Genomic DNA, 26,234 nt, shown 5'->3' with positions numbered 1-26,234 from the left:
GTTGTTCCAGGTCAGCCATAAAAATGTTGGCATATTGTGGGGCCATGCGGGTGCCCATAGTGGTGCCACTGGTCCGGACCCACCGACCGCTACGCCTACCTTCATGCCTCCAGCTTCCACCTTCACCAAGCATTCTCAAAACTACGATACCCACACAAGGAAATAAAGAAACAAATCAACAGAGCCAGACGTGTACCCAGAAGCCTCCTGCTACAAGACAGGCCCAAAAAAGAAACCAACAGAACTCCACTGGCCATCACCTACACTTCTGTTAGTCTTAAGATGCCACAGGACCCTCTGTTGCTTTTTACAGATTCAGACTAACACGGCTACCCCTCTGATACTTGACCCCTTAAAGACACTTTCACCTCTCGGTACTGGCTCCCTATTGAACAGAGTGCAGTTTTAGATCAATGTCTTGATTTCCAAAGCTGCACAGAAATAGTCTTGGCTTATCAGAGAGATCGCTTCATCCATGACCATGATTTACCACCACAGCTGCCTTTCACTGGAACAGTTGACCAGTAGGATTATGCTTGTAACCCAGAGAGATGGACCTTTCACAGGAGTCTGACCATACCTATATAACTCACTGCCAAGTGAAATAAAAATGACTGCTAACCTTACCGCGTTCTGAGCCAAATGCAAAGCCCATCTCTTTATCCAATCTTTCCTACAAGAGTCCCCTCGTTCTCTCCCATTCATTTAAGAAAACAAACATCCAAATCCTGTCTGGAGGTGGCAGGGAAAGGTGAGAGAGAGAGCAAGAGTTGTCAACTTTTCCCCTCGTGACACGTGTTTAGCTACTATGGTGAGACAGCCCATACAAGTACCTGGATAGGCCATTACCAGCCTGGGTTAGATTTGGACTAGTGATTCAAGGGTGCTGTTTGTTGACACTGTAGTATTTCTGCTCTTCGCACCTTGGTAACACCTAGACCCACCCTAGATATGCAGACTTTGTACCGGATGCTGATAGGTAACAAACAACGTAACTGCTTTTACTTTTAGTCTGGTGAATGCATTTGCAGCTTCCATGCTCGCTGCCCTTGCTGGGTTTATGTGTAACTTCTCAAAGAAAAGGGTGAAAGGATCTTTTTAATATTATCTAATGCTGCAGCCATCTGCCAATTAAGCTACTTAGAAACAAAGATTAAAGAAATCAGGTGCAGTAAAAAAAACAATGATTAGCTCTGTATAAGGAAATTCCTGCCTGTTAATAGCTTGGTCTAGTTTTATCTCACACACCACACAAAATAGCTCAGAGGTCTTACACTGAAGAAAAATAGAGGTAAGTCTAGTAGTAAACTTTAATCTGAAAACTGTTAATCATGCTTAGTTGGTCTTCAATGTGTAATGTTGAAAATATAATTGACTGGTAAACACTAATGATCTGATTATTTTGCACAGGTGTGTTTTACAGTTATATAAAGTTATGTATTTTTCACATTAACAAATTATAGATGAATTCATAGTTGTGTTTGAATCAACTCTGTTGCATTTATATAGATCATGTTTTTAAAAAATACTAGATTAAGCAAGAGTTTCTGGTTATGGATTAAGGTACTTTTTAAAACATTCTTGTTGTGAAGATAATGGCTACTAATAGTTCTTTTCCCAGCACATGTTTAGGTGCAGAAAGTACTCAAGAAAATGAATAAAACAATGGAGGCAGAGGTCAGACGTCGCTCATTGAGACGCAGTCAAAACAAACAAAACATTGAAATAGCAGATGTCCATTCCCCACCAGCCCAACACAGCGAAAAAAGGCTTCCTAATAAGGGGTCCCAGCAGAGCAGTTCAATGCTAAACCAGCACAATAATGAGTGGCAATGTCTTGAGTGTTCACAGAAAGGTAAGTGGGGAAATTCCAGAAGTAGATGTTACTTTTCTGGATGAATCCGTGCTGACTGAAAGGATATTCTGCTTTTGTTCTTAACTGGTTCATGAAGTTCAGGGTTTACACGCAGGAAATAAGGAGCCCAAATTCTGCTCACATTGTTAAGATTCTGATTCCCTTGCTTACACTGAACAAAATGACAGGTTTCAGAGGGGTAGCCGTGTTAGTCTGTATCCGTAAAAACAACGAGAAGTCCTTGTGGCACCTTAGAGACTAACAAATGTATTTGGGCATAAGCTTTCATGGGATATAAACCACTTCATCAGATGCATGGAGTGGAAAATACAGTAAGCAGGAATAAAAATACACCATCACTTGGAGAAGAGGAAGGTGATCGGGAACAGTCAACATGGATTCACTAAGGGAAAGTCATGCCTGACCAACCTGATTGCATTCTATGATGAGATAACTGGCTCTGTGGATATGGGGAAAGCGGTGGATGTGCTATATCTTGACTTTAGCAAAGCTTTTGATACAGTCTCCCACAGTATTCTTGCCAGCAAGTTAAAAAAGTATGGTTTGGATGAATGGACTATAAGGTGGATAGAAAGCTGGCTAGATTGTCGGTCTCAATGGGTAGTGATCAACGGCTTGATGTCTAATTGGCAGCCGATATCAAGCAGAGTGCCCCAGGGATCGGTCCTGGGGCCGGTTTTGTTTAACATCTTTATTAATGATCTGGATGATGGGATGGATTGCATCCTCAGCAAGTTCGCAGATGGCACTAAGCTGGGGGGAGAGTTAGATACGCTGGAGGGTAGGGATAGGGTCCAGAGTGACCTAGACAAATTAGAGGATTGGGCCAAAAGAAATCTGATGAGGTTCAACAAGGACAAGTGCAAAGTCCTGCACTTAGGAAGGAAGAATCCCATGCACCACTACAGACTGGGGACCGACTGGCTAAGCAGCAGTTCTGCAGAGAAGGACGTGGGGATTACAGTGGACAAGAAGCTGGATATGAGTCAGCAGTGTGCCCTCGTTGCCAAGAAAGACAACGGCATACTGGGCTGTATTAGTAGGAGCATTACCAGCAGATCAAGGGAAGTGATTATTCCTCTCTATTCGGCACTGGTGAGGCCACACCTGGAGTATTGCATCCAGTTTTGGTCCCCCCACTACAGAAGAGATGTGGACAAATTGGAGAGAGTCCATCAGAGGTCACAAAAATGATTAGGGGGCTGGGGCACATGACTTCCGAGGAGAGGCTGAGGGAACTGGGCTTATTTAGTCTGCAGAAGAGAAGAGTGAGGGGGGATTTGATAGCTGCTTTCAACTACCTGAAATGGGGTTCCAAAGAGGATGGAACTCGGCTGTTCTCAGTGGTGGTAGATGACAGAACAAGGAGCAATGGTCTCAAGTTGCAGTGGGGGAGGTCTAGGTTGGATATTAGGAAACACTATTTCACTAGGAGGGTGGTGAAGCACTGGAATGGGTTACCTAGGGAGGTGGTGGAATCTCCATCCTTAGAGGTTTTTAAGGCCCAGCTTGACAAAGCCCTGGCTGGGATGATTTAGTTGGGGTTGGTCCTGCCTTGAGCAGGAGATTGGACTAGATGACCTCCTGAGGTCTCTTCAAACCCTAATCTTCTATGATTCTATGATCTTTTCATGTGCTTTATATTTATTCCTGCTTACTGTATTTTCCACTCCATGCATCTCATGAAGTGGGTTGTTATCCCACGAAAGCTTATGCCCAAATAAATTTGTTAGTCTCTCAGGTGCCACAAGGACTCCTCGTTGTTTTTACTGAATAAAATGTTACTCCACACGTGGTCCCATTGAAATCAGTGGGGTGGCTGCTCTCTGAGTTAAACTACTGCACATCTTGAATAGGAGTGTCACAATCTGGTCCGTTGAGCTCAAGAGCAAAAACACTCATTGGCTTCAGTGGGAGCAAGATCATGCCTTTTTCTTGCTTGCTTGCTTTTCTTTTTTAAGTTCTTGTTGGGAAACTAACTGCTGATATGGAAGTTTAAAAATTAGCTGCTAAATGTTATCAGCAGTCACATCTCATAACAATGTTTTGTTGGGTGGAATGCTGAGTGTCCATTTTCATGGCTTAATTGCTTGACCATTTCAAATGTCACTGCTGTGGTAAGTTAGTAGCCTCACTGCAATCACAAATGGACATCTAGTTGTGTATTTTTGTATGCAGCAGTAGTTTTAATCATTTAATAAGCCGTGGTTGAGTAACCAACAGATGTTTTAAATCCACGTTTCTCTTCAGCATGCCTTGGCATGATTACTCTTTGTCCCAATTTCCTCAATATTTTATCACCTTTTTAGAATCCTAGAAAATAAACATGCTGTTTCCCTCTGCCCCGCCTCAGTGAAGTCCAGGGCTCTGAACTTGCACCATGCTTGCACACTCCCATGGAATCTGATTTACATTTGTGGGTACACAGCTTCAGTTCTGATTGATCAACTGCAGGATTGGTGCCCAGCAGTGTAAATTCTCTGATTGATAATCAAACATTATGCAATAGCCTTGATGTTTCCAGAGAAAAATGACCTTTGTCCAAAAAGCTTGCATCAAGGGGTTATAAAGAGAAACCGCATACAAATAAAGTAACCTGTACGTCAAAACACCAGGGAACAGAAGTTATTTATTCTTCATTTCTGTGCAATGTAGAAAGACAAAGAAAGTGCAGTGATTTGATCCCTGTGGAAAATCTCTTATTAGTTCACAGTTTCCTTGCAGCCAGAAATTTAAGGGAGCGGTAGAGTTGTAGAGACATCCACCCATCATAGTAGCGGGGCAGCTGGGTAAGGGGTAAAGTAATGAAGACACACATGCACACACCTGCAGCCCCTAGAGGGGTGTCAAGCATATCAGACACTTGCAAGTCAGATCCCACTGGAAAATCTCCAAGCTACAAGAGGTGTGTGGGAGGGAGTTCTCCACTACTTTATCTTTCCTCCAGGACTCTGGTTGCTGTGCTAGTGTATGTATGCTTCTACTTTTTACCTCGCTCTTACATTTCTGGCTACTGCAAAGGGAATATCTTGTCTCTGCTATCCTATTCCTTTGCTAGTTACGGCTCAGAACTTTACCAAGCAATTGAAAAGGAGCTGATTTTGTCAGGTGTTGTAGTCAGGAGTGCTTAACTGTGAGTGCCTAACTCAGGGCAGACACCCCAAACTGGTGATATGTTCTATAATTAGATTTCACCAAGCCAGTGACAAATGTGAACTCCTGGATCACTGTAACAGTCTTACCATGGAGCCACACACTGTCTCCTTAGACTCTCCAGTCTATCTTGCCACCCAGGCAAGCTGGACTTAGTGATAAATGGTCACCTACACCAAAACCCACAAAATATTCAGGTTGCTTCCAGTCTCAAGAGACCAGTCACTTACCACAGATCAACTGGTACCTAGATCTTACAGCAAAGAAAACTCCTGTAGCCAATCCTGTAATAAACTATCGAAAGATTTATTAACTAGGAAAAAGAAATGAGAGTTATTTATAGATTAAAGCAACCAAAATTATACAGACACATGTGTTGCAATCTAAATCCTAAAAGTGACAGAGTTATACAGATCTGTCAATTCAAAATGTCTTTCAGGGCAGACCCAGGGGTAACCCCTGTGGATCTCTGGCTTCAGTTTAGTGTCTCTAGCCCTGTTGAGTTCAAACAGCAAAGAGATGAAAAATCTTCATGTCCCCTATTTTTATTTCCCTCTTCCAGCATTCAAACCAATGGGATGAGGTCTTCTGCACCTACTTCTCCATGGATGGATGGGGCAATTAAGAAAGCTTATGTCTTATGATGGCCCACTTAATGTTTTATAGTCCTCCTGAATGGGGAGATTCCCATGCCTGGGTTCACAAGTGCAGAGCAAACATTTTCAAACTTACAAAGCAAATCTTACATATTTCCATAAAGCATGGAATACAGCCCTTACAAGTGAGATTAATGCATGCAGCAATTTACAAGCATTTCATAGAGGTTAAACACTAAATACATTGTCATAAGACTAATACCTATTTTGAACAAAACTTACATACAGGTGAGCTGTTTTGGTCTCCAACTATGAGTTTGTCAGCTCTTAGCTAACGCCTATGGCCTTGGCCAGAGCTGGCACTTTGTGTACCAGTGTCAGTCACTGCAGCCCACAGAGTTCTGAAGATCAGTGAAACTGGAGAGAATGTGGTGAGCTCTCATACTGCTGCATCTTAAGAAAATTCTGGGCAGCAGCAGAGGCCCTGAAGCTCATAGCAGAACCTAGATCACCAGAGCTGTCGCAGATTTATAGTAGGAAGACAATGCTGCATTAGTTACATTAAGTTCTTATTGGGAAGGTTTTCTTTGCAACAGTAAGGAGTAGAAACCGTTTTTTGTTTGTTTGTTTGTTTGTTTGTTTGTTTGTTTGTTTGTTAATGAAAGCATAGATTCTGCAGAATTTAATGGTACTTACCCAGGAAAGATTCCTACTCATCCTGGACAAGTGGATTTTTCAAACTCTGTATTTACACTTGCAAAATATTTGCATACTCATAGGTACCATTCCCACTTGTGTTTAGAATGATCCATTCTTCCTGTCCTATTCTCTCTTCCCCCTTCTTGGTCCTTTCCGCATAGTCTATGCAGAGATTATTCCTTTGTTACGCCCCCTCTGGAGGGGGAATAACTTGTGAATGAGGTCTCCCCCAAGCCAAACACTCCCACTATACAACTCTCTCCCTTTCCCGAAGCCATCTGTCAGGGGTGGTTTAGGAACAACAAAATCAATCTTTCCACAATCCAATGGGGTGGTATAGAAACTCTAGATAACCTGTTAGAAATCCCTTCCTACTCATAGGATCTGTGATTTTGTTTTAACCAAATTCCTTTCTATACATTGGACACTACTCTTGGGTGTGCATAAGCATAGCATTTCAAGGTGAAATAATGCTTGATTTTGAAGGGCCAACAGCAGCCACTGCATGAACAAGCTGCTCCACTGGGATGCTGCAGTCCTTTGCCGTATTATGTCAGACACACACATTCAGTGTGCCTATGCTCAAAGGTCTCCAAAAAGAGAGAGGATTCAACCAAAACTGGCAAGCTTCATAATCCCTAACAGTTATTTGCATATTCTTGTCAGAAACTAGGATATTAGGAGCGTTTCATCTGTGCAGTGTGTACCATCTGTCAGACTAGTTTTGCCTCTGACACCAAACAATATTTCAATGTCCTTTTATAGGAGAAAAGTAGAGGCAAGTCTAATAATACATTCTTATTTAGCCACTGTAAATAATGGGCCAGTCATCTCTAGTGTAACTCCATTGTGTTACACCAGGGATGATTTTGTCCCAATATTTGTCCATAATTTGAATTGGAAATAAACATAGTTTCCATTAGCAATTACCTTATAACTTCATCATGACACCTGAATCTCATGCTACAATATCTACCAAAACCTTAGAAGCTGCAGAAAGAAAACTGCTAGAGATGGAGAAAAACAAACCAGCTGAGATTAACATTAAAGATGGAGGGCAGATGCCCGAGACTGAGAACCAGAATTCCCCAGCAGTGTCACCTGGGTACAATATGGGTTACCGGATGAGCAGTCCAAAGACAAAACCCCAGTCTACAGGAGTCACATCGGAAAGCTCAGATGGTCTTCATAGAGGTAGGTGGGGGAATGCCTAACACAACTTCCTACCATGAGGCATGTCTGGGCTTGGTTCTGGGGTACATGCAAGGAAGGAGCTGGCAAAGGTCATTTTCTTTTTGTTATTAGATTTCAAATCGTGAATTATTCACAATTGGGACAAGAGGTTATTCTTGACAGTGTGGATCGCACCAGCAGAACCACTTTCCAACTTTAAAACCTGGCGTTTTTGTACATTTCTAATGAGGGATTTTTAATAAGATTCCTCAGAACAGTACCAAGGGGCAGAAAGGAGAGTACCCATTAAATAGCTGTGCATGTGTCATTGGCCTCCCCTCCTAAGTAGCTCTGCTTTGGAGAAGTAATGGGGGAGTTTCAGATGTCAATTCCTACCACGTATGACAGTATAACTTAAGTCGCTGAAGGATGTGAATAAGCCACCCTCCTGAGCAACGTACGTTACACCGACCTAAGTGCTCATGTGGCCACCTCTATGTCAGCACAAGAGCTTCTCCCACTGACGTAGCTACTACCTCTCACTGGAGGTGGATTAATTAAATCAATGGGAGAGCTCTCTCCTGTCGGCTTAGAGTTGCTACACTGGCGAGCTTATAGCAGAATAACAAGGTGGTATAGAATTAAAAATAATTGCTCCCTAAAGATATAAACATAAACATGGGGGAAGGCATATGGGGAAAGAGGGAGGAGGGGACAAAAAATAAGGTAATGCAATGAGTAGTGTACATGTCCTATTTCCTGATTTTATAATTTTGATACTGCTTAGAGGGGAAAGATTATGATGACATACAGGCCTAACTAAAGACACATGTTTCAAGGCAGGGCTTTAAGGAGGAGCTATTCCAGCTAGACCTTTAAGAAAAATTAATACTTTTTACTTGCACAGTGCTTTTCATCCAAAGCTCACCAAGAACCCAAATCCAGTTTTTGTTTTTGTTATACCTCTATGTTTAATGTGATATTTACGTTATGGAATTTAATAAAGGGAAGATTTTTTCTCTGCATTCCAGTCTGTGAAAGTAAATATAATTTCTAATATGTACTCTACAAAGATAGTAAGAACAACTAAAATTGCAAAATCCATTTTTTTCCATGCAAATTGTTGCAACCTAGATTTTGCTCACAATATACATGTAAATGTCATTTGTATGCACAAATCAGGTAGCCAGATGTCTGATTTCAGGAAGGCAGATGTCTAATCTGAGTTATTTACCTGATTTTCAGGCCCTGGGAGTTTTGGCTGAGTAAAGACTGTACAGGATCTGGCAGTATTATACCAAATAACAAGCCTAAATAATTTATTTTTCAGAACCATCCTAATTAAATGTGTATTAGAATTCTCAGGAATAAACATAACTATAATAATAAATTATTATTATTTCCTACTACTACTTTTTAAAAGATTGAATATAACCTGTGCAAATCATCTGATAGTCTCTAGTAAAACAGTATACAATAGATTGGAGACTCCAAATGAACATAACTTTAGTTCAAAGTCTTTATAGAAGGTATTATAAAAACAATTTACCTTTGTGCACTTAACTCATAAAATAAAAAGGGCAAGGTCAGGCAGTGTTCATTACACAAGACTACATTTCCATTTAAGGTAAAAGACAAACAAAGGGTAGCTTGTAAATCACTTATCAGCTCATTATTTCCTACAAAAGCAACATAGAATTATTTGCAACATGTAAATGCACCATTCTCAGCAATAATGGATTTGTTACAAAACAACTATGGGACCAATGCCTGCAAAATGCTGATTGCTTCCTGACAAGCACTACAAGCTTTCAACGCCCATTGAAATCAATGGGAGATCTGGGTCCTAAGTGAACCTCTTCATCTAAGAGAAGCAGGAAAATGCAACTGTCTAGTCAGTGAGGCCTTGGCTACACTGGCAATTCACAGCGCTGCACTTGCTGCGCTCAGGGGTGTGAAAAAACACCCCTCCTGAGCACAGCGAGTGCAGTGCTGTAAAGCGCCAGTGTAATCCGCGCCTGCAGCGCTGCACGCTCGCTCGCAGCGCTGCAAGCTATTCCCCTCGGAGAGGTGGAGTACTTGCAGCGCTGCGAGAGAGCTCTCACAGTGCTGGCGGCGCGACTACACTCGCGCTTCACAGCACTGCTGAGGCAGCGCTGTGAATCCGCGAGTGTAGCCAAGGCCTTAACTCCTGTGGGAGGTGGTCTTATACAAGGAGAACTGAATTAGGCCCTTTATAAATGTATGCTTGCTTGAGGCTCTTATTACAGGAGGAATAAAAAGGAAACAATGCACATGAGATGCATGTTCAACAATGCAATGCAATGCTCTTGTCAAACACATAGTCAGCATTTTACTGTGTTTGTATTACTAGGGACATGAATGAAAAACAGGTGAAGTTACTTTCCCACTCTGATACAAGTTAGGCCTCAACTGGAGAGCTGCATTCAGTCTGAGACACCACTTTTCAGTCAAGATATCAACAGATTTCTGTCAGAGGATTATAACACAAATGATAAAAAGCATGGGGACAAATACACATGAGGAAAGACTAACAGAAATGGGCAGGTTCAGACTGGAATAAATATGGCTGCCAACGCCGAGGAAACGTGAGAGGCTTGGCCAGCCCTGTCAGCCACAGCATTAGCAGCCTCAGTGAGGGCATGTCTGAGTTTGGTGAGGGAAAGAGCATCACCCTAGCTCCTTTTTCCTGTCCACCAGCATAGCTGTGCTGCTTGGGAGTGTTTGCTATAGGTAGCAAGGGACAATTCACACACATGCCCTCTAGTGCTCAGAATGTCTCCAGCCTTCTCCATGTCTCTGCTGTGGCTCACAAGAGGCATAACCTTATCTCTGGCTGAGATAACTGAGGGAGCAGATTATGGACTGAACAGCCAAATTAGACATCACATAAAAACAAATAAGAAAGCTATAAATGGACATACACTTTAGGAAAGCTCTGGACCAATTGGAGAGAGTCCAGAGGAGAGCAACAAAAATGATAAAAAGAAAACCTGACCTGTGAGGAAAACTTTAAAAAATTGGGCATGTTTAGACCGAGAAAAGAAGACGGAGTCGGGAGAAACTGTTTACAGTCTTCAAATATGTTAAGGGCAGTTATAAAGAGAATAGTGATCTCTTGTTCTCCATGTCCACTGAAGGTAGAGCAAGAAGCAATGGTCTTAATCTGCAGCAATGGAGGTTTAGGTTATGTATTAGGAAAAGTTTTCTAACTATGGGGCTAGTTAAGCTCAGGAATAGGCTTCCAATGGAATCCTCATCATTGGAGGTTTATAAGAACAAACTGGACAAACATCTGTCCTGGATGGTCTCAGCACAGGGGGCTGGACTTGAGGGTCTTGAGGTTCCCTTCCAGTCCTATATTTCTATGATTCTATGCTATCGCAGCTATCAAGTAAGCACTGGCTATGTTACCAGAAGTACTGATATGAAAAACCTCACTCAGAGCCAGAACTGCACACATGTACATGCATGCACACCTGCTGAAAGACAAACCCACCCAGAGCAGAATCTCATGGAAGTCATGCAGCCTTTATGGGTTGCAAAGATTCATCTGGTTTTTCAAGATTTGTAGTGGTTCTCAGACAAAGAGGCAGCATTTCACTCTCAGCATCAATCCATTGGCTATTTATTCTATGGTGATCTACTGCCTGATATAAATGGAATATGGTGGCTTCTTCAGGCTAATATCGTTCAGTTCTTACACCTGAGAAATGGGAAATGACATTTTCAGTAAAGTTTTACTCATGGATGTTGTTTTAAATCTAAATGTCTTATCTGAAATAACACTTTCTGCACTATTTCCTCAGCTTTCGTCTTGAAAGTGGACTGCTTTACAACACTTCTCTTGGCTATAACAATTGGTATAATCTCTGGATTGATTTACTGGTAAGTTCTCAGTGTTTAGTATCATATTAAGCTACAGTTCTAGGAGTGTGTCCTTGTAGCATCAGTTCAGACTAATGCTGCCCAAAGGCTAGATGGTGCCTATCCCTTACATGGCCATGTGGGGAAACAGGAGGGGATGGAGACTTCCCCTTTGTAAAGCTGTGTCAGGGCTCCTCACAATCATGCTCAAAGGCATATAGAGGATTCCCATTGGGTGCAACTAGGCGGGGGTGGGGAGTAGCCAGAGCTAGCTGGATGCACTGCTCCGTTGTACCCCATAAAGCTGTCACAAAGTACTCCCACCACCTCTCAATGGTGTAACCCAGGAGCCCAGAAGGAAAGAGGGGGGCATTGAACAGTAGAGTTTCCATGGGAGTTTGTAGAAGGAAGTTTGGAGGCTTTGCATTACAGGTTCAATTTCGCCTCAGCAACAAGGATGGACAGCAAGTAATCAGTTAGTGTTATCAGCATCGGATGTCCCATGTTCTGTTTCCTGCCTGAAGAGAGAGAGATTGTCTGCATGAAGTGCAGGCTGATAGCCCTGATGGAGGGAAAGGTTTGTGGTCTCTAGGAACAGATGACCACCTTCCAAGCACTGGGGCTATGGAGGGTTTCCTGTCTATCCAGATCCCATCAATGCACAGCAGGTCCTGCAGGAGGAAGCAACAGAGCCAAGTGAAGAGGAGAGACAAGGAGAAAGAAGACTGGAAATTTGTCACCACTCCCTCTAGGAGAACCTGAAGGGTATTTTCATAGTTGGAAGTCTTGTCTTACTCAGCACCTGGTAGCAATTCATGTGGAGAGAACAATCTGCAAGGACCTACTGGAGGAAAAATAGCAAAGGAAAGAACTGAGAACTGCTGCTCGGATCAAGCCAGATGGACCTCAGACAAATCCAAGAGAGCATCCATCAATGGTCAAAGAGGAATACAATCCTCACTGGGGACTCCGTGCTAAGAAGAATGGATAGAACATTCTGCAGGGGCAGAAGGACAACAGGACAGTTTGCTGCTTCCAGAAGCAGAGATGAAGGCCATCACCACAAGAATAAATAAGATTCTGAGATCAGCCAGAGACATTCCTTTGGTGGTGATCGTCATCAGCTGCAATAACACCGCAGCAGGCACCATTCCACAGATCCTGGAAGATTTCAGGAAGCTGAGAAGGAAACTGAAGGAAAGGAATATACAGGTGATCTTCTTAGGAATCCTTCCTGTCCCTTGAGTGAGAGAAGAAAGAAGGTGAAGATATTGCAGTGACTTGCTGGTTAAGTAAGTGGTATAGAGGAGAAAGAATTTGGTTTTGTGGAACATTGGGTCAACTAATATATGGAGAGAGCTTCATGGTTCTGCTACGGCCTTCATCTCAGTAGTAGGAGTACCAATCTCCTGGGTTATAGACTAGCTAGTATAGTTGGGAGGGCTTTGAACTAATGATGAAGGGAGAAGAGGAAAAAGAAGTAGTTATGGTGCAAACACCAGATATGTAAATGAGGCACAAACCTAATGCATATGACAAACCCAAGGACTATAGAGCATGTAAGGAACACATGTTTAATTGTTTAGATACTCATGCTAGGAACCTAGGTAATAAACAAGAGGAGTTGGAGATGCTCATGTTTGAGAGGAAATATGATATGGCTGCTATGACTGAAATGTGGTGGGATTGGTTTTATGGTAAAATCAGTGATTACAACTTGTTCTGTAAGGATAGAATGGGGAAAAACGAGAGGGGAGGATAGTACTTTCCGTCACAGACACTGTCATGCTGTCTGGAGTGGTTCACGATCATGAGTGCCAACCTCAGGGCAGACTGTCAAAAAGCAGGGCAGACACCCCAAACTGGTTGCATGTTCTATAATTAGATTTCACCAACTCAGTAACAAATGTCAACTCCTGGATCACTGTAACACTCTTAGCATGGAGTCACAGACCATCCCCTTGGGCACTCCAGTCTATCTTGCCACCCCAGCAAGCTGGACTCTCTGATAAATGGTTGCTTTATTCCAAAAATTACAAAATATTCAGGTTGCTTCCAGTCCCAAGAGACCAGTCACTTACCCCAAGTCCATTTGTACCTTGGATCTCACACCAAAGAAAATGGTTGTAGCCAATCCTATAGGAAACTAATTAAGGATTTATTAACTAGGAAAAAGAAATGATGGAGTTACAGCAGAACCTCAGATTACAAACACCAGAGTTATGAACTGACCAGTCAACCCCACACCTCACTTGGAACTGGAAGTATACATTCAGGCAGCAGCAGAGACCAAAAAAAAAAAGGCATATGTAGTACAGTTCTGTGTTAAATGTAAACTACTAAAAAAAATGGGAAATCAGCATTTTTCTTCTGCATAGTAAAGTTTCAAAGCTGTATTAAGTCAATGTTCAGTTCTAAGCTTGAAAGAACAACCATAACATTTGGTTCGGAATTATGGACAACCTCCATTCCTAAGGTGTTCGTAACTCTCAGGTTCTATTGTATTTACAAGTTAAAGCAGGCAACATATACACACAAATGAGTTACGGTATATGGTTCCAAAAGCTGACAGAGATATAGTAGTCTGTCAGCACCGAATGTCTTTTAGTGCTAGCCCAGGTTGACCCTGGAGATCTCTGCTTTTATTTCCTAGCTCCAGCCCTGTGAGAGCCCAAACAGCAAAGAGATTAAGAATTTTCAAGTCAGCTGTCTTTCTTTCCTTCTTCCATAATTCAAGTTGATGGGACGAGCTTCCTTGCATGTAGAACCTTCACAGGTGTGAGGGGGCCATTCACCCATTCTTTATATCATGATGCTTCACAATGGGCCCCTTAAGTTTGATAGTCCTTCTTGATGTGCAGGGGAACTGCTCCTCCTGCTTGAGTTCACAAGTTCAGAGCAGGCTTTTTTACAGTTATAAAGCAAAATTTACATATTACCTTATAGCATGGGATACAGACATTATATGTAAGATTAATGCATTCAGCAACTTACAACCATTTTATAGAGTCTAAACACTAAAAACATCCTTACACGTCTATCACCTATCTTGAACAATACTAACAAACAGGTGAGCTGGTCTGGTTTCCAGCTATGAATTTGTCAGTGCTCAGCTGACACCTATAGCCTTGGCAAGACCTGGTACCTGGTCTACTAGCGTCACAGACACCGTGACCTGTTAGAGTCATAGACAATGCAGAATCACCAGACTTCAAATTCTCATGGATTAAAGTTCTAACTAGTCAAACTACAGGTGGTGTAGTGGTGAGCATCTCTCAGAGACCACCAAATCTCACCAAACACCAGGACAAACTGCTCCAACTTCAACTTAGGGATCGTTGCTGAAAATCGTTGCACTGGGCAGCACAGTATGGGGAGGAGGTGACCAGCCCTCTGTGGAGAAAGAAGTGGTTCAGGACTATTTAGAAAAACTGGATGTGCACAAGTCTATGGGGCCGGATGCGCTGCATCCAAGGGTGCTAAAGGAGTTGGCGGATGTGATTGCAGAGCCATTGGCCATTGTCTTTGAAAACTCATGGCGATTGGGGGAGATCCCAGATGACTGAAAAAAGGCTAATGTAGTGCCCATCATTAAAAAAGGGAAGAAGGGGTATCCGGGGAACTACAGTCCAGTCAGCTTCACCTCAGTCCCTGGAAAAATCATGGAGCAGGTCCACAAGGAATCAATTCTGAAGCACTTAGAAGAGAGGAAAGTGATCAGGAACAGTCAGCATGAATTCACCAAGGGAAAGTCATGCCTGACTAACCTAATTGCCTTCTATGAGGAGATAACTTGGTCTGTGGATGAGGGGAAAGCAGTGGATGTGTTATACCTTGACTTTAGCAAAGCTTTTGATACGGTCTCCCACAGTATTCTTGCCAGCAAGTTAAAGAAGTATGGGCTGGATGAATGGACTATAAGGTGGATAGAAAGCTGGCTAGATCGTCAGGCTCAACGGGTAGTGATCAACGGCTCCATGTCTAGTTGGCAGCCGGTTTCAAGCGGAGTGCCCCAAGGGTCGGTCCTGGGGCCGGTTTTGTTCAATATCTTCATTTAATGTCTGGAGGATGACGTGGACTGCACCCTCAGCAAGTTTGCAGACGACACTAAACTGGGAGGAGTGGTAGATACGCTGGAGGGTAGGGATAGGATACAGAGGGACCTAGACAAATTAGAGGATTGGGCCAAAAGAAATCTGATGAGGTTCAACAAGGACAAGTGCAGAGTCCTGCACTTAGGACGGAAAAATCCCATTCACTGTTACAGACTAGGGACCGAATGGCTAGGAAGCAGTTCTGCAAAAAAGGACCTAGGGGTTACAAAGTGGACGTGAAGCTGGATATGAGTCAACAGTGTGCCCTTGTTGCCAAGAAGGCTAACGGCATTTTGGGCTGTATAAGTAGGGGCATTGCCAGCAGATCGAGGGACGTGATCGTTCCCCTCTATTCGACACTGGTGAGGCCTCATCTGGAGTACTGTGTCCAGTTTTGGGCCCCACACTACAAGAAGGATGTGGAAAAATTGGAAAGAATCCAGAGGAGGGCAACAAAAATGATTAGGGGACTCGAGCACATGACTTATGAGGAGAGGCTGAGGGAACTGGGATTGTTTAGTCTGCAGAAGAGAAGAATGAGGGGGGATTTGATAGCTGCTTTCGACTACCTGAAAGGGGTTCCAAAGAGGTTGGATCTAGACTGTTCTCAGTGGTACCTGATGACAGAACAAGGAGTAATGGTCTCAAGTTGCAGTGGGGGAGGTTTAAGTTGGATATTAGGAAAAACTTTTTCACTAGGAGGGTGGTGAAGCACTGGAATGGGTTACCTAGGGAGGTGGTGGAATCTCCTTCCTTAGAGGTTTTTAAGATCAGGCTTGACAAAGCCCTGGCTGGGATGATTTAGTTGGGGATTGGTCCTGCTTTGAGCAGGGGGTTGGACTGGATGACCTCCTGAGGTCCCTTCCAACCCTTATATTCTATGATTCTATGATCTAATGCAGCCAGTAACAAACCTTCCTTATTGCTTCTAAAAACAGATGATGATTTCTTAACACAGAAAACTCTGCACCCAACAGAGGGTAATTCAGCACTGAACCTCATTCAATGAAGAGCTAATCAATGACCTAAAAATTAGCCATTTCCTAGGTACCAGTGACCATGCTCTGGTTACATTTACATTGTGCAATCCAAATATGGTACCAACTTGCCATATATTATATTATGAACTTGAAAGGGGCTAATTTTCCAAAGCTTAAAGCAACTGTTGCCATAACAGACGGGGGACAAATTTAAAGTGGGAAATGTTAATGAAAACTGGTAATTATTCAAGGACATCCTACTGGATGCCCCAAAAGCAATGACTGCATATACATAAAAAAAAGTTACATGAGGCAAGAAACCATCCTAGGTAAAAGGAAATGTGGAATCAGTGATTTTTATATATATACATAAAGAGAGAGAGAAGATGGAAAAAGGGGAAGTAAAGGGTTATGAATATAAATAGCTAGATTAAAAATGTAAGCAACTGATAAGGGAGGCCAAAGGAATCAGTAAACTATCAATGGCTAATAGAGTTAAAGGTAATAAAGAAGGCATATTAAAAAGTAGAAAAACCCTAAATCAGATATAGGTCCATTCCTAGATACAGATGGTAAAAGTGTAAATAGTGATGTAGAAAAGGCAGAAATGGTCTCAATAAATATTTCTGTTCTACATTTGGAATGAAGCAGGAGGCTGTATCCATTCCATATGTTCTGGTGGATGGAATAAAAACTTCAGCATCTTTAACAAAGGAGAATGTGAGTCAGCATCTGCTAAAATCAAACATTTTCAAAATTGGCAAGACCAGATGGCTTACACTCAAGATCGTAAAGGAACTAGCTGAGGAACTCTCTGAACCACTAATGGTAATTCTAACAAATCTTGGAAGGCTGGGGCAATTCCAGAGAATTGGAGGACTGGCTGGGATTTCGGGAGGTGTTTGCCTTCCTCTGCAGCCTGGGGTATGGTTTGACTGCTGGGATCATCTGGCCATATCTCATCTCACATAATCAATCCCCTATCATTGCAGGGGCATCAGGCATTGGTGGCACTTTAGTCTCTCCTGCTCTCTCCCTGTGGCACATAATCTTCTTAGGACTGATGTGCTTTAGTCTCATTAGTCTTCGCACTTGATACAGGGGTATCTGGGTAAGATGTGATGGCTTGTGATGTACAGATCAGTCTACAAGATCTACTGGTTTCTTCTGGCTTTAAACTCTATGAAACCCTCTGAAAATATGAATTTGTCTCTGAGGCACATTGGTCTAGAGTGAGGCTACTTTTGTGGCCAAAAGGTAGAGCAAGGAGTTAGCAGTTAGGGAGAGCTGAGGCTGAAGGAGCAGATTAATTTTAAGGTGAAGTGCACCGAGAAAGAGCACATGACAGCTACTATGCACCCACACAGACCCGAGCCCACTTGCTTTGAATAGCCTACACAGCATCGTTTTGTACAATTGTCTAAGCGTTTCCGTCTTGATAATACTTAACTTAGTTGCTGTTTAGATCAGCTATTGCAGCACACACAAAACTGTGAAGCCTCTGAGAAACTGATTTTTTTTTTGCTTTTATAGGTTTTCATGGCGTGGAAACTAAATATATTTGCTACGGAAACTTGTCATAAAAGCAGAGAATGGTTCTCTCGCTCTCTTTCTCTCTCTCATTAATTTTCTTATTTCCTCATAAATTGGGGTTGGGCATGTTATACTTTGAGATTAAAGGCAAATGCCGATCCTTTGCCCAAAGCCAGGGCATTTCCATTGAGCTGGGAACACTGCATCCGCTGCACAAACTCACAGGTCTGTTTAGGCCAGTTGATCCTTACAGTGTCAGACCCACTGGTCATCCCCCAACCCAGCCCTGACTTGTTCTCTTCGCACAGCCACAGCAAACAGGTTTCTGTTGTGTAGGGAGCATAAAGTCCCCCTATATAGTCCTTTCTTCTAGGGCCAGCTCTGGCTTTTTTGCCGCCCTAGGCCAGAGCGCCGGGGGGAGGGCGGTAAAACCTGGTCGTGGTCCCGCTCTCGGACCGGAGTGCCCTGCCACGCCGCCTCCCTCCAGGCGCTGCCCCAAGCACATGCTTGGTGGGCTGGTACCTGGAGCCAGCCCTGCTTTCTTAACATGTGCTCCACTACAGAGAAGGACCACAGCAGTTCTGTTTAGGGCCTTCCATGGAGAATGAGGTGTGAACTTTTACCATGTCTGTCACTGCTCTATAACTCAACTTTGCTATTTAAATTCTTTGTTTTTTGCCTGTTCGTCTTCTGTGAATTGGTGTAAACAGCGCTTCCTGTAAGTTCAAGTAGTGTGTGTGAAGCAGGGCCATGTAAGGAAAGCAATGCTAAATACAAATAAAGGGCCAGTTCCACTCAGTTAAACTCCTGCAACTACACTGAGGTCAATGGAGATGCACAAATATCATGGAGAACTAGGGTGACCAGACAGCAAGTGTGAAAAATCGGGACGGGGGTGGGGGGTAATAGGAGCCTATATAAAAAAAAGACCCAAAAATCGGGACTGTCCCTATCAAATCAGGACATCTCGTCACCCTTCAGAGAACTGAAGCTTGCCCAATATATTTTGCAAAGCCACATGTGACTTTTGTCTCTTACTAGGAACATGCTTCAAGGATGTCAGCAGAAGAATCTCTGGTTTTGGCTTAAACTTCTGTAAGTAACCAAAATGACTCACCAACCCACTGTGTTTCATTAAACATCATGATCTGTGAGATTATTAACAGTACAAGCAGGTATCCCTTCCCAGGCTGGGTGTGACCAGTACTGCTGTCACATCTCGTGATAGCGACAAAAGAAGTGAATTGATTACATTTTCCCCGCCACTTTCTTTTCTCTGTTCCCCATCTTCTTCCCTCCCCTCCTTTATAGAAGTTTCAGTCCTAGGATTTCCGTGTGAGTCTAGTGAATAGAAATGCACACCAGTATGCTCTGTATGCCTCAGTGTATGCGTTTTAGTTTCCTGATGGCATTATTTCATTTAGTGACAATTTATCATTGTACTTTACCTTCTGCATAGGCGAATATACTCAACCGCACCGGGGAGTTTGTCAGTAGCTGGTTTATAGGCACGCATGTGCCACATAACACCAGATTGTTGGATTCACCCACAGTACTGGAACACAAGAGGTGGGCAGCTATGCTGGCTTTGTGTGGAGATCTACTGTCCAATGTAGTCATCAGCATTGCAATACTGCTGCAATGGAGTCTCCAGAAGAGAGCTCCAGCCTGGGGACGGAGTCAGGTGGCCTTGAGCTTGGTTGGTTGGCCCAAGTCTCTGCTGCAACAGCCACACAGCTATTTTTAGCACTGTAGCTCAAGCCCCACTAGCCCAAGGCTATCTACCTGCGTCGGGAGCCTCGCTCCCAGCTGCAGTGTAGACATCTCCTTGGTGAGGAGATAGAAAGAGGAAAGAGTCCCATGTGGGGTGCTCAGATATTACAATGATGAGAGCCGTATATGTATGTAAACAAATAGCAGGTGGAGGTAGGGGGAAAAGAGAGGTGAGCAGATATTAAAAGAGAAATGTCAGAGGGCGTAGAGAAAACAGAAGAGGGCAAGACACAAGTGATACAGTTTACATGTGTAAAACCCATCTCTTGGGTACCTACAGGTGTTGCTGATCAAAAAGTGCATAGACATAAATGAAAGCCACTTTTGGAAAACTTGGCCTCAGCAACATTTTTGCAAGGGTCTGTATTTCTGCACAAATCTGCAGTTTGAATGACATCTCCACTCAGGCAAATCAGATAGAGAATGTGCGAGTCATTTGATGCACTTACAAACATATGATGATATTCTAAGAACAGGTAAATCCTGATGACCCCTCTGATTCAGGGATCATAGCCAAAAATCAAAATGTCAAAAAAATAAGATTCTGACTGGAGGGATATTACCATATTTCAGCTAATGTGGCTTTGTATAATTAAGAGCCTGGTGCAATAACAACAAACATATAGACAACTGAACATTGTATAGGTAAGTGATTCAGATGTAATATTTGTATGCTATGTTTTAAATAGTGGAAATATTAACAACTGTCATCAACTATATTTAGCCAAAACATTAATAAGTGAAAAATGTTTAATTTGTTTTTAGTCCAGCAACTATTATTCTGCTGTTTATAACTGACTGGTGTGAGAACAACTGCAAAAAATTCCCACTGAACTTAATTTTACCATTGATGATTGTAAGTATATTGTTGAAGTCTATGCGTTTCCCTATTATTTTGCTTTAATATGTTTTAAAGACCTCACCAGGTCTTCTTCAGATACGTAAATGTGAAAATTTCTCTGAATCAAAACGGAGTCCAAAAAATGACTCCTACAATCCTGTACCCTGGCAGTGCCACCTATTTTGCAGGATGGAATCTGCTGAATAACATGGAATTTGTGTAAATATAAAAAGAACACGTGCCTGTGAAGGAGGTGGAACTGTGCGATTGCTGGAGAGTCTTTATGACAAAATTAATAATCTTAGCTCCTTTCTAGACTTGTAATCCCTAAAACTCAAATTGCTTTACAAAGGAAAGTCTGATTTACTCCCCCTCTGCAGTGTTCACTAACCTATTGTGTTGTGTATCCATTAACCACATGCTGGTGCAGGAATAAAAACCATCTACTGCCTGGCATCAGGGGAAGCAGAAGGGAAGAAAGGATGAACGATGTGGTGGTGGTCAGATCATTCAATTGTATCCTATCAAGTTTTTGTCCCTGGAGCATTCCCTCTATTGCCGTGTCCTTTTTGGAGGTCAAAGAACCCCACAGTTCCCTAATCGTTGAGGTTCCAAGTTGTAGCTAGGGTTGCCAGGTGTCCGGTTTTTGACCGGAATGCCCGGTTGAAAAGGGACCCTGGTGGCTCAGGTCAGCACCGCCAACTGGGCCATTAAAAGTCCTGTCGGCGGTGCTGCCCGGCTAAGGTAGGCTAGCTCTTACCTGTTCTGACACCACACTGTGCCCTGGAAGCTGCCAGCAGGTCTGGCTCCTAGACGGGGGGGAAGGGTGCACGGGACTCCACGTGCTGCCCCAGCGCCGAGCACCGGCTCCGCACTCCCATGGGCCAGGAACCAGCCAATGGGAGCTGGGGGAGGGGGCAGTGCCTGCAGGTGAGAGCAGCGTGCAGAGCTGCCTGTGAGCCTCCACCTAGGAGCCGGACCTGCTGCTGGCTGCTTCTGGGGCACAGCGCGGTCCGGGGTGCCAGGACAGGCAGGAAGCCTGCCTCTGCACCCTGGCTGCACCGCTGACTGGGAGCTGCCAGAACTAAGCCCGTGCCCCAACCTTTGCCCCAGCCCTGAGTGCTCCCCCCCAAATCTGGAGCCCCTCCTGCACGCCAACCCCCTCATCCCCGGCCCCATCCCAGAGCCCGCACCCCGAACTGGAGCCCTCACCCCCTCCCACACCTCAACTCCCTGCCCCAGCCTGGAGCCCCTTCCTCCACTCTGAACCCCTCATTTATGCCCTCACCCCGGAGCCCATACCCCCAGTTAGAGCCCTCACCCCCCCGCACCCCAACCCCCTGCCCCAGCCCAGTGAAAGTGAGTGAGGGTGGGGGAGAGCAAGCCACTGAGAGACGGGGAATGTAGTGAGCGGGGGGGAGGTGAGGCTTGGGGAAGGGGCGGGGTGTCAGGGAAGGGGCGGGGCTAGGGTGTTTGGTTTCGTGCGATTAGAAAGTTGGCAACCCTAGTTGTAGCCATTATTTTTCCAAATATGCATGTAAGAAAATGGTCTGCAGACTTACTAGTTATTCCTATTTCACTTGATTGTGATGCAGGCATGAAGAAGGATCATTGTGGAATTGTTCAGATTGTTTAAGGTGTAAAATAATAACGCTTTAAAGACAATGACTAGAGAGCTGATTTCCTTAGTGATCTTTTATATGCTGTGTTTCTTTCCCATCATCATCCTGACCATTTTTTTTTTCAGTATTTCATATCAGTAATATAAGGAACTGAAATAAAAATATGCAACATTTTAATAAGGGACATTCTTCTCCATCTCAAAGAAAATGGTCTCTCTCTCTCTCTCTGTTTTGGATTTTTTTAGACCATTATCGAAGGCCTGTTTCTTGCAGTGGTTTCGTCGTAAGTCTTTTTCAAGAATTTTCTTTAATTGTACTTTAATTGTGCATTTCATTTAAATAATATGTTGTATGCTTGAATTTTAGCTACTTTGCTGCCATGACGGTAATGCAGGCTGGAGGAATAACAGCATTTGTGACTTTGATGCTGTCTTGGGTTGCTCTAAAGTCAAAAGTAAGTATCATCTAATAAAATATTTGGCAAAAGAGCAGTTTGAATAGACAATATTAACATTAATTTACCAACAAAATTACGTTAAGTTATATTTTTGGGTCACGTAGAGTTCTGGTGAGCTACTTTTTTACTCAGCATCTTACTTCAACTATTTGCTTTTGTTTTGGTGTTAGGGATGCTCATATTAAAAAAAAAACAAAAAATCTGAGAATTTGACTGACCTAAACCCTGTGGTCCTAATTAATTTATGCTATCCTCCCACAAACTACACATCTATCTACCCATACATTTTGCTGCTCTAATCCCAGTAACCAAGGACCGATAAAACCCAACTACACTGGTGATAGAATGCATTTCTCTCAGCGTGTTTTCCATGTGAAAATTCTATCATTCACATGAGCAGGTACTAGAATCTCTCCCACAGGTGCTAGTGAGTGCTAATATGTGTGTAATAGCAGCTGGAGGCCAGGTTAAGGGCCTAATTAAAATCAAAACCTGCAGCACTTAGAAATCAATAAAACATATTTCAGGGATTTATTTAGTTTAATCAAAGTCCAGGAAATGGAGCAGAAGCTTAAACCAGCCTTGGTAATTTCAGGATTGCATCATCACTGCTGTATATCATTGATTCAAGCTTACTAATCACTGTCCTTGGAAAACATGGTAGCATTTGCAATCACAGATGTGTTGTTCAATGAAGACAGTCTTATTGTATTTGTTGTTCTCAGTTGAATGTCACTCGTGAAGCTGTGCCCTCCTGGATTGTGGTCTCAGGAAATTTGTTAATCTCTAAGATGCCAAAACTCCTGCGCTTTTTGCGGATACAGATTAACATAGCTCCTAATTTAATACCTGTCTCAATGCTGGTCATCGTTGGAATTTTCTGTATCCTTGACAAATCACCTGTAAGTAATTTACTTAGTATTTCTCATGAAAGCACACAGTGCTCTTCCAGCATAGCATGGCAGTACCATACAGTACTTATACCCACAATGGGTATGTCTACACAGCAGCTGGAGGTGTAATTCCCAGATTGGGTAGATTATACATGCACTAGTTTTGCTCGAGCTAGAACCTAAAAACAGTAGTGTGGCTGCAGCGGCTCGGGAAAGCTGGTCAAGTACCATCCCACCCACTGCTCCAGGCCCATGTGTGGGTGGCTAGCCTGAGCTGCTGCCTGTGCCATAGCAGCCATACTGCTATTTTTAGATGTTCCCACAAGCAGAGCTAGACCGTGTAAGTCTACCCATGCTGGGAAACCTCCCAGCTGCTGTGTAGATGTATTCTATATCTGGCATGGGATAGTACCAGTAACCCCAGCTCTCACTACAGCAAAATCCTCACTGCAGACAGAAATGATGCACAAGGAAGAAGTGCCACTGTGTGACACAAATTGTACTCCTCTGAACGTTGTTTTGTTTAATCAGCTGATCAGTAGATGTCTTCTGTATGTTTTTCCTGTTTCAGTCCTCTCTGAGTAGCAAAAACCAAATGTGTTAACAGGTATCCATAGTCTTTTCTGGATTTACGAGCCAAGAAAGGCTGTGCATGTTCCCAACGTGGAAAACAGAATACCGTGGGAGAGAGTCTAAATGATCCCACCTGAATGAGAAGCTTAGTAACAGATATATGAAGTGTAGTATTTGCCAGTTATGGATTAGCATTTGTTTTAGATCAGCTATGAGACAGTTCTGCTGGGGCTTTTTTTACTATGCCAAAAATGTCCCTTTTAATGCTGATATTGATTTAAATGCAATAAGGGCTGTAACTTTAACTTGTTCCTATTTGTCCTTTTGCAATGATGATGAACACAAACATATTTCTTCACCTTTTCTTATAGACACTACAACTAATTTATGCTTTGGCTGGAACGCTGACCTTTGCAATTGTAAGTAGAATATTTGTATAGCATTCGCTCTCTCTCTCTTTTTCAAATAGATGTTATCACTATACAAACTATTTTCTTTGGCCAAAATTTTCAAACTCATTTATCCAGTATGAGGTTCCTAATTCCATAATTAGGCACCTAAATAGTTGTGGTCTTATTATTTCAGAAGTGCTAAACACTCTCAGCTCCCATTGAAGGCAGTGGCTCTGCAGAGAAGTTGAAAGGATCCACATTAAGGGGGAGCGGTCATTAATAAAATAACAGAGGGACAAGAAAATATTTGTAAATTGCCTTTTCTTAAAGCATTTTGCCAAAAAAAATATGAGTGACAGCTTAAATTCTGCCCTCCAGTCTTGTTACTAGGACTAGAGGTCCCTTTAGGAGAAATAAACCTTTGCAATTATGATGTCCATAAACATTAACAAATGCATCTGAGTCCATGCAACACAGTTACCTTCACAGAATGTTGCACAGTAGGTTTAGTCCCGGATGCGGGCAAGTACTGTATATAAACCTTGATTTTGTATAAAAGTTGTAAGACCCAAAAGAGGAAAAAAAGGTAATTGAGGTTTTTCCTTCCTTATTCTTGTAAGCATTTGATGATGACACAAGTTAGGATCAGACGAGAACCCACAAAGGATCAAGAACCCGTTGATTATGCCCTTGCAGCACTGAATCTCTACATAGACATTGTAACCCTTTTCTTCTTCATTCTGCAGTTTATGGAGTCAACTGTTTGGATTGCTGCCCCCCCTCAAGGGCAAGGGCAGCAATGAGTTGTTATTTTGGAGTGGGGGGTTGGTAATCCTCCCATCTAGTGAGAGAAGTACACTATGTGGTTATACTGAACTGTTTTTATCCATATAGCGCCCCTGCTTCTTGGTCCCTGTGGAAAGGGGCTAGGTTAATGTTGTGGGAACACCCCCCTTCCCTCCTGTGGGAGTGTGAAACACACTAGTACAGTGGTTTTCAAACTTTTTTTTTTGCACTTGAAATTTGCTGAGGGTCTCGGCGGACCACTTAATGATCTTTCCAAATGTTGTTTGTATCATTAGCTAACTACTGTATTGTAAAGAGCTTTGGATAAAAGCACTTATATAAAAAAAAACCTTAATAATTGTTTTTTTGTTCTACAAATAAAAGCACACAACTCATATTTTAATATCAGTTGTCTTACCTTTCTAATGTGATGGATGTGCCCTGTCTCCCCCACCGCGGCAGCCCCCGAGTTGGGGCTGGGAGGGAGGGAGGTCTCCTCTGTCGCAGCAGTCCCTGAGCTGGGGCTGGGAAGGAGGGGGGTCTCTCCCCTGCCACAGCAGCCACAGAGCTGAGGCTGGGAAGGAGGGCCATCTCTCCCCGGCAGCTGCAGCCCTGGAGCTGGGGAAAGTCGCCTCTTTCTCTGGCCGTCGCAGCCCTGCACATCCCAAATTCCCCCCACCCCCTCTTCTCACCTCACTGCCCCCTCCCACCTACCCCTGTTCCCCCCAAGGCCACCACCTCACCTTACATGTACGGCTTCTCCAGGGTCCAGGCACCTAATTAGTTGGGGTGAAAGTAGATATAGGAGCTTACCGGGACGGGGCTGGGTTGGGGCCGGCTCTAGCCCCCAGAAGGGGCGACGCCTCGGCCGGAAGGGGTGAGGATGAGGGGGTCAGAGCAGCCCC

At 43.3% G+C, this 26,234-nt stretch overlaps 1 protein-coding gene across 3 annotated transcripts; it reads left to right on the top strand.

The window, feature by feature from the left end:
- Positions 1-1,003: 1,003 nt before the first annotated feature.
- On the top strand, positions 1,004-25,732 carry LOC112061258 (protein lifeguard 1-like). 3 transcript variants are annotated; one of them, XM_065583080.1, is made up of 11 exons: positions 1,004-1,166; positions 1,633-1,855; positions 7,312-7,518; positions 11,328-11,406; positions 19,034-19,087; positions 20,531-20,621; positions 22,474-22,511; positions 22,595-22,682; positions 23,411-23,587; positions 24,523-24,570; positions 25,164-25,732. In XM_065583080.1, the coding sequence occupies exons 2-11, from the start codon at positions 1,654-1,656 to the stop codon at positions 25,344-25,346; spliced, it is 1,167 nt and encodes a 388-aa protein (XP_065439152.1). In that variant the 5' UTR covers positions 1,004-1,166; positions 1,633-1,653; the 3' UTR covers positions 25,347-25,732. The 3 variants fall into 3 exon arrangements, with proteins under 3 accessions (XP_065439152.1, XP_065439153.1, XP_065439151.1); XM_065583081.1 differs by having other exon boundaries at positions 1,009-1,291; XM_065583079.1 differs by having other exon boundaries at positions 1,009-1,291; positions 1,622-1,855.
- The last annotated feature ends 502 nt before the right edge of the window (positions 25,733-26,234 follow it).

Source organism: Chrysemys picta, chromosome 2 (assembly GCF_011386835.1).
Source record: "Chrysemys picta bellii isolate R12L10 chromosome 2, ASM1138683v2, whole genome shotgun sequence".
Lineage (NCBI taxonomy): Eukaryota > Metazoa > Chordata > Testudines > Emydidae > Chrysemys > Chrysemys picta.
The sequence above is the reverse complement of the archived record's forward strand: the minus strand, read 5'-3'. Positions and strand labels throughout refer to the sequence as shown.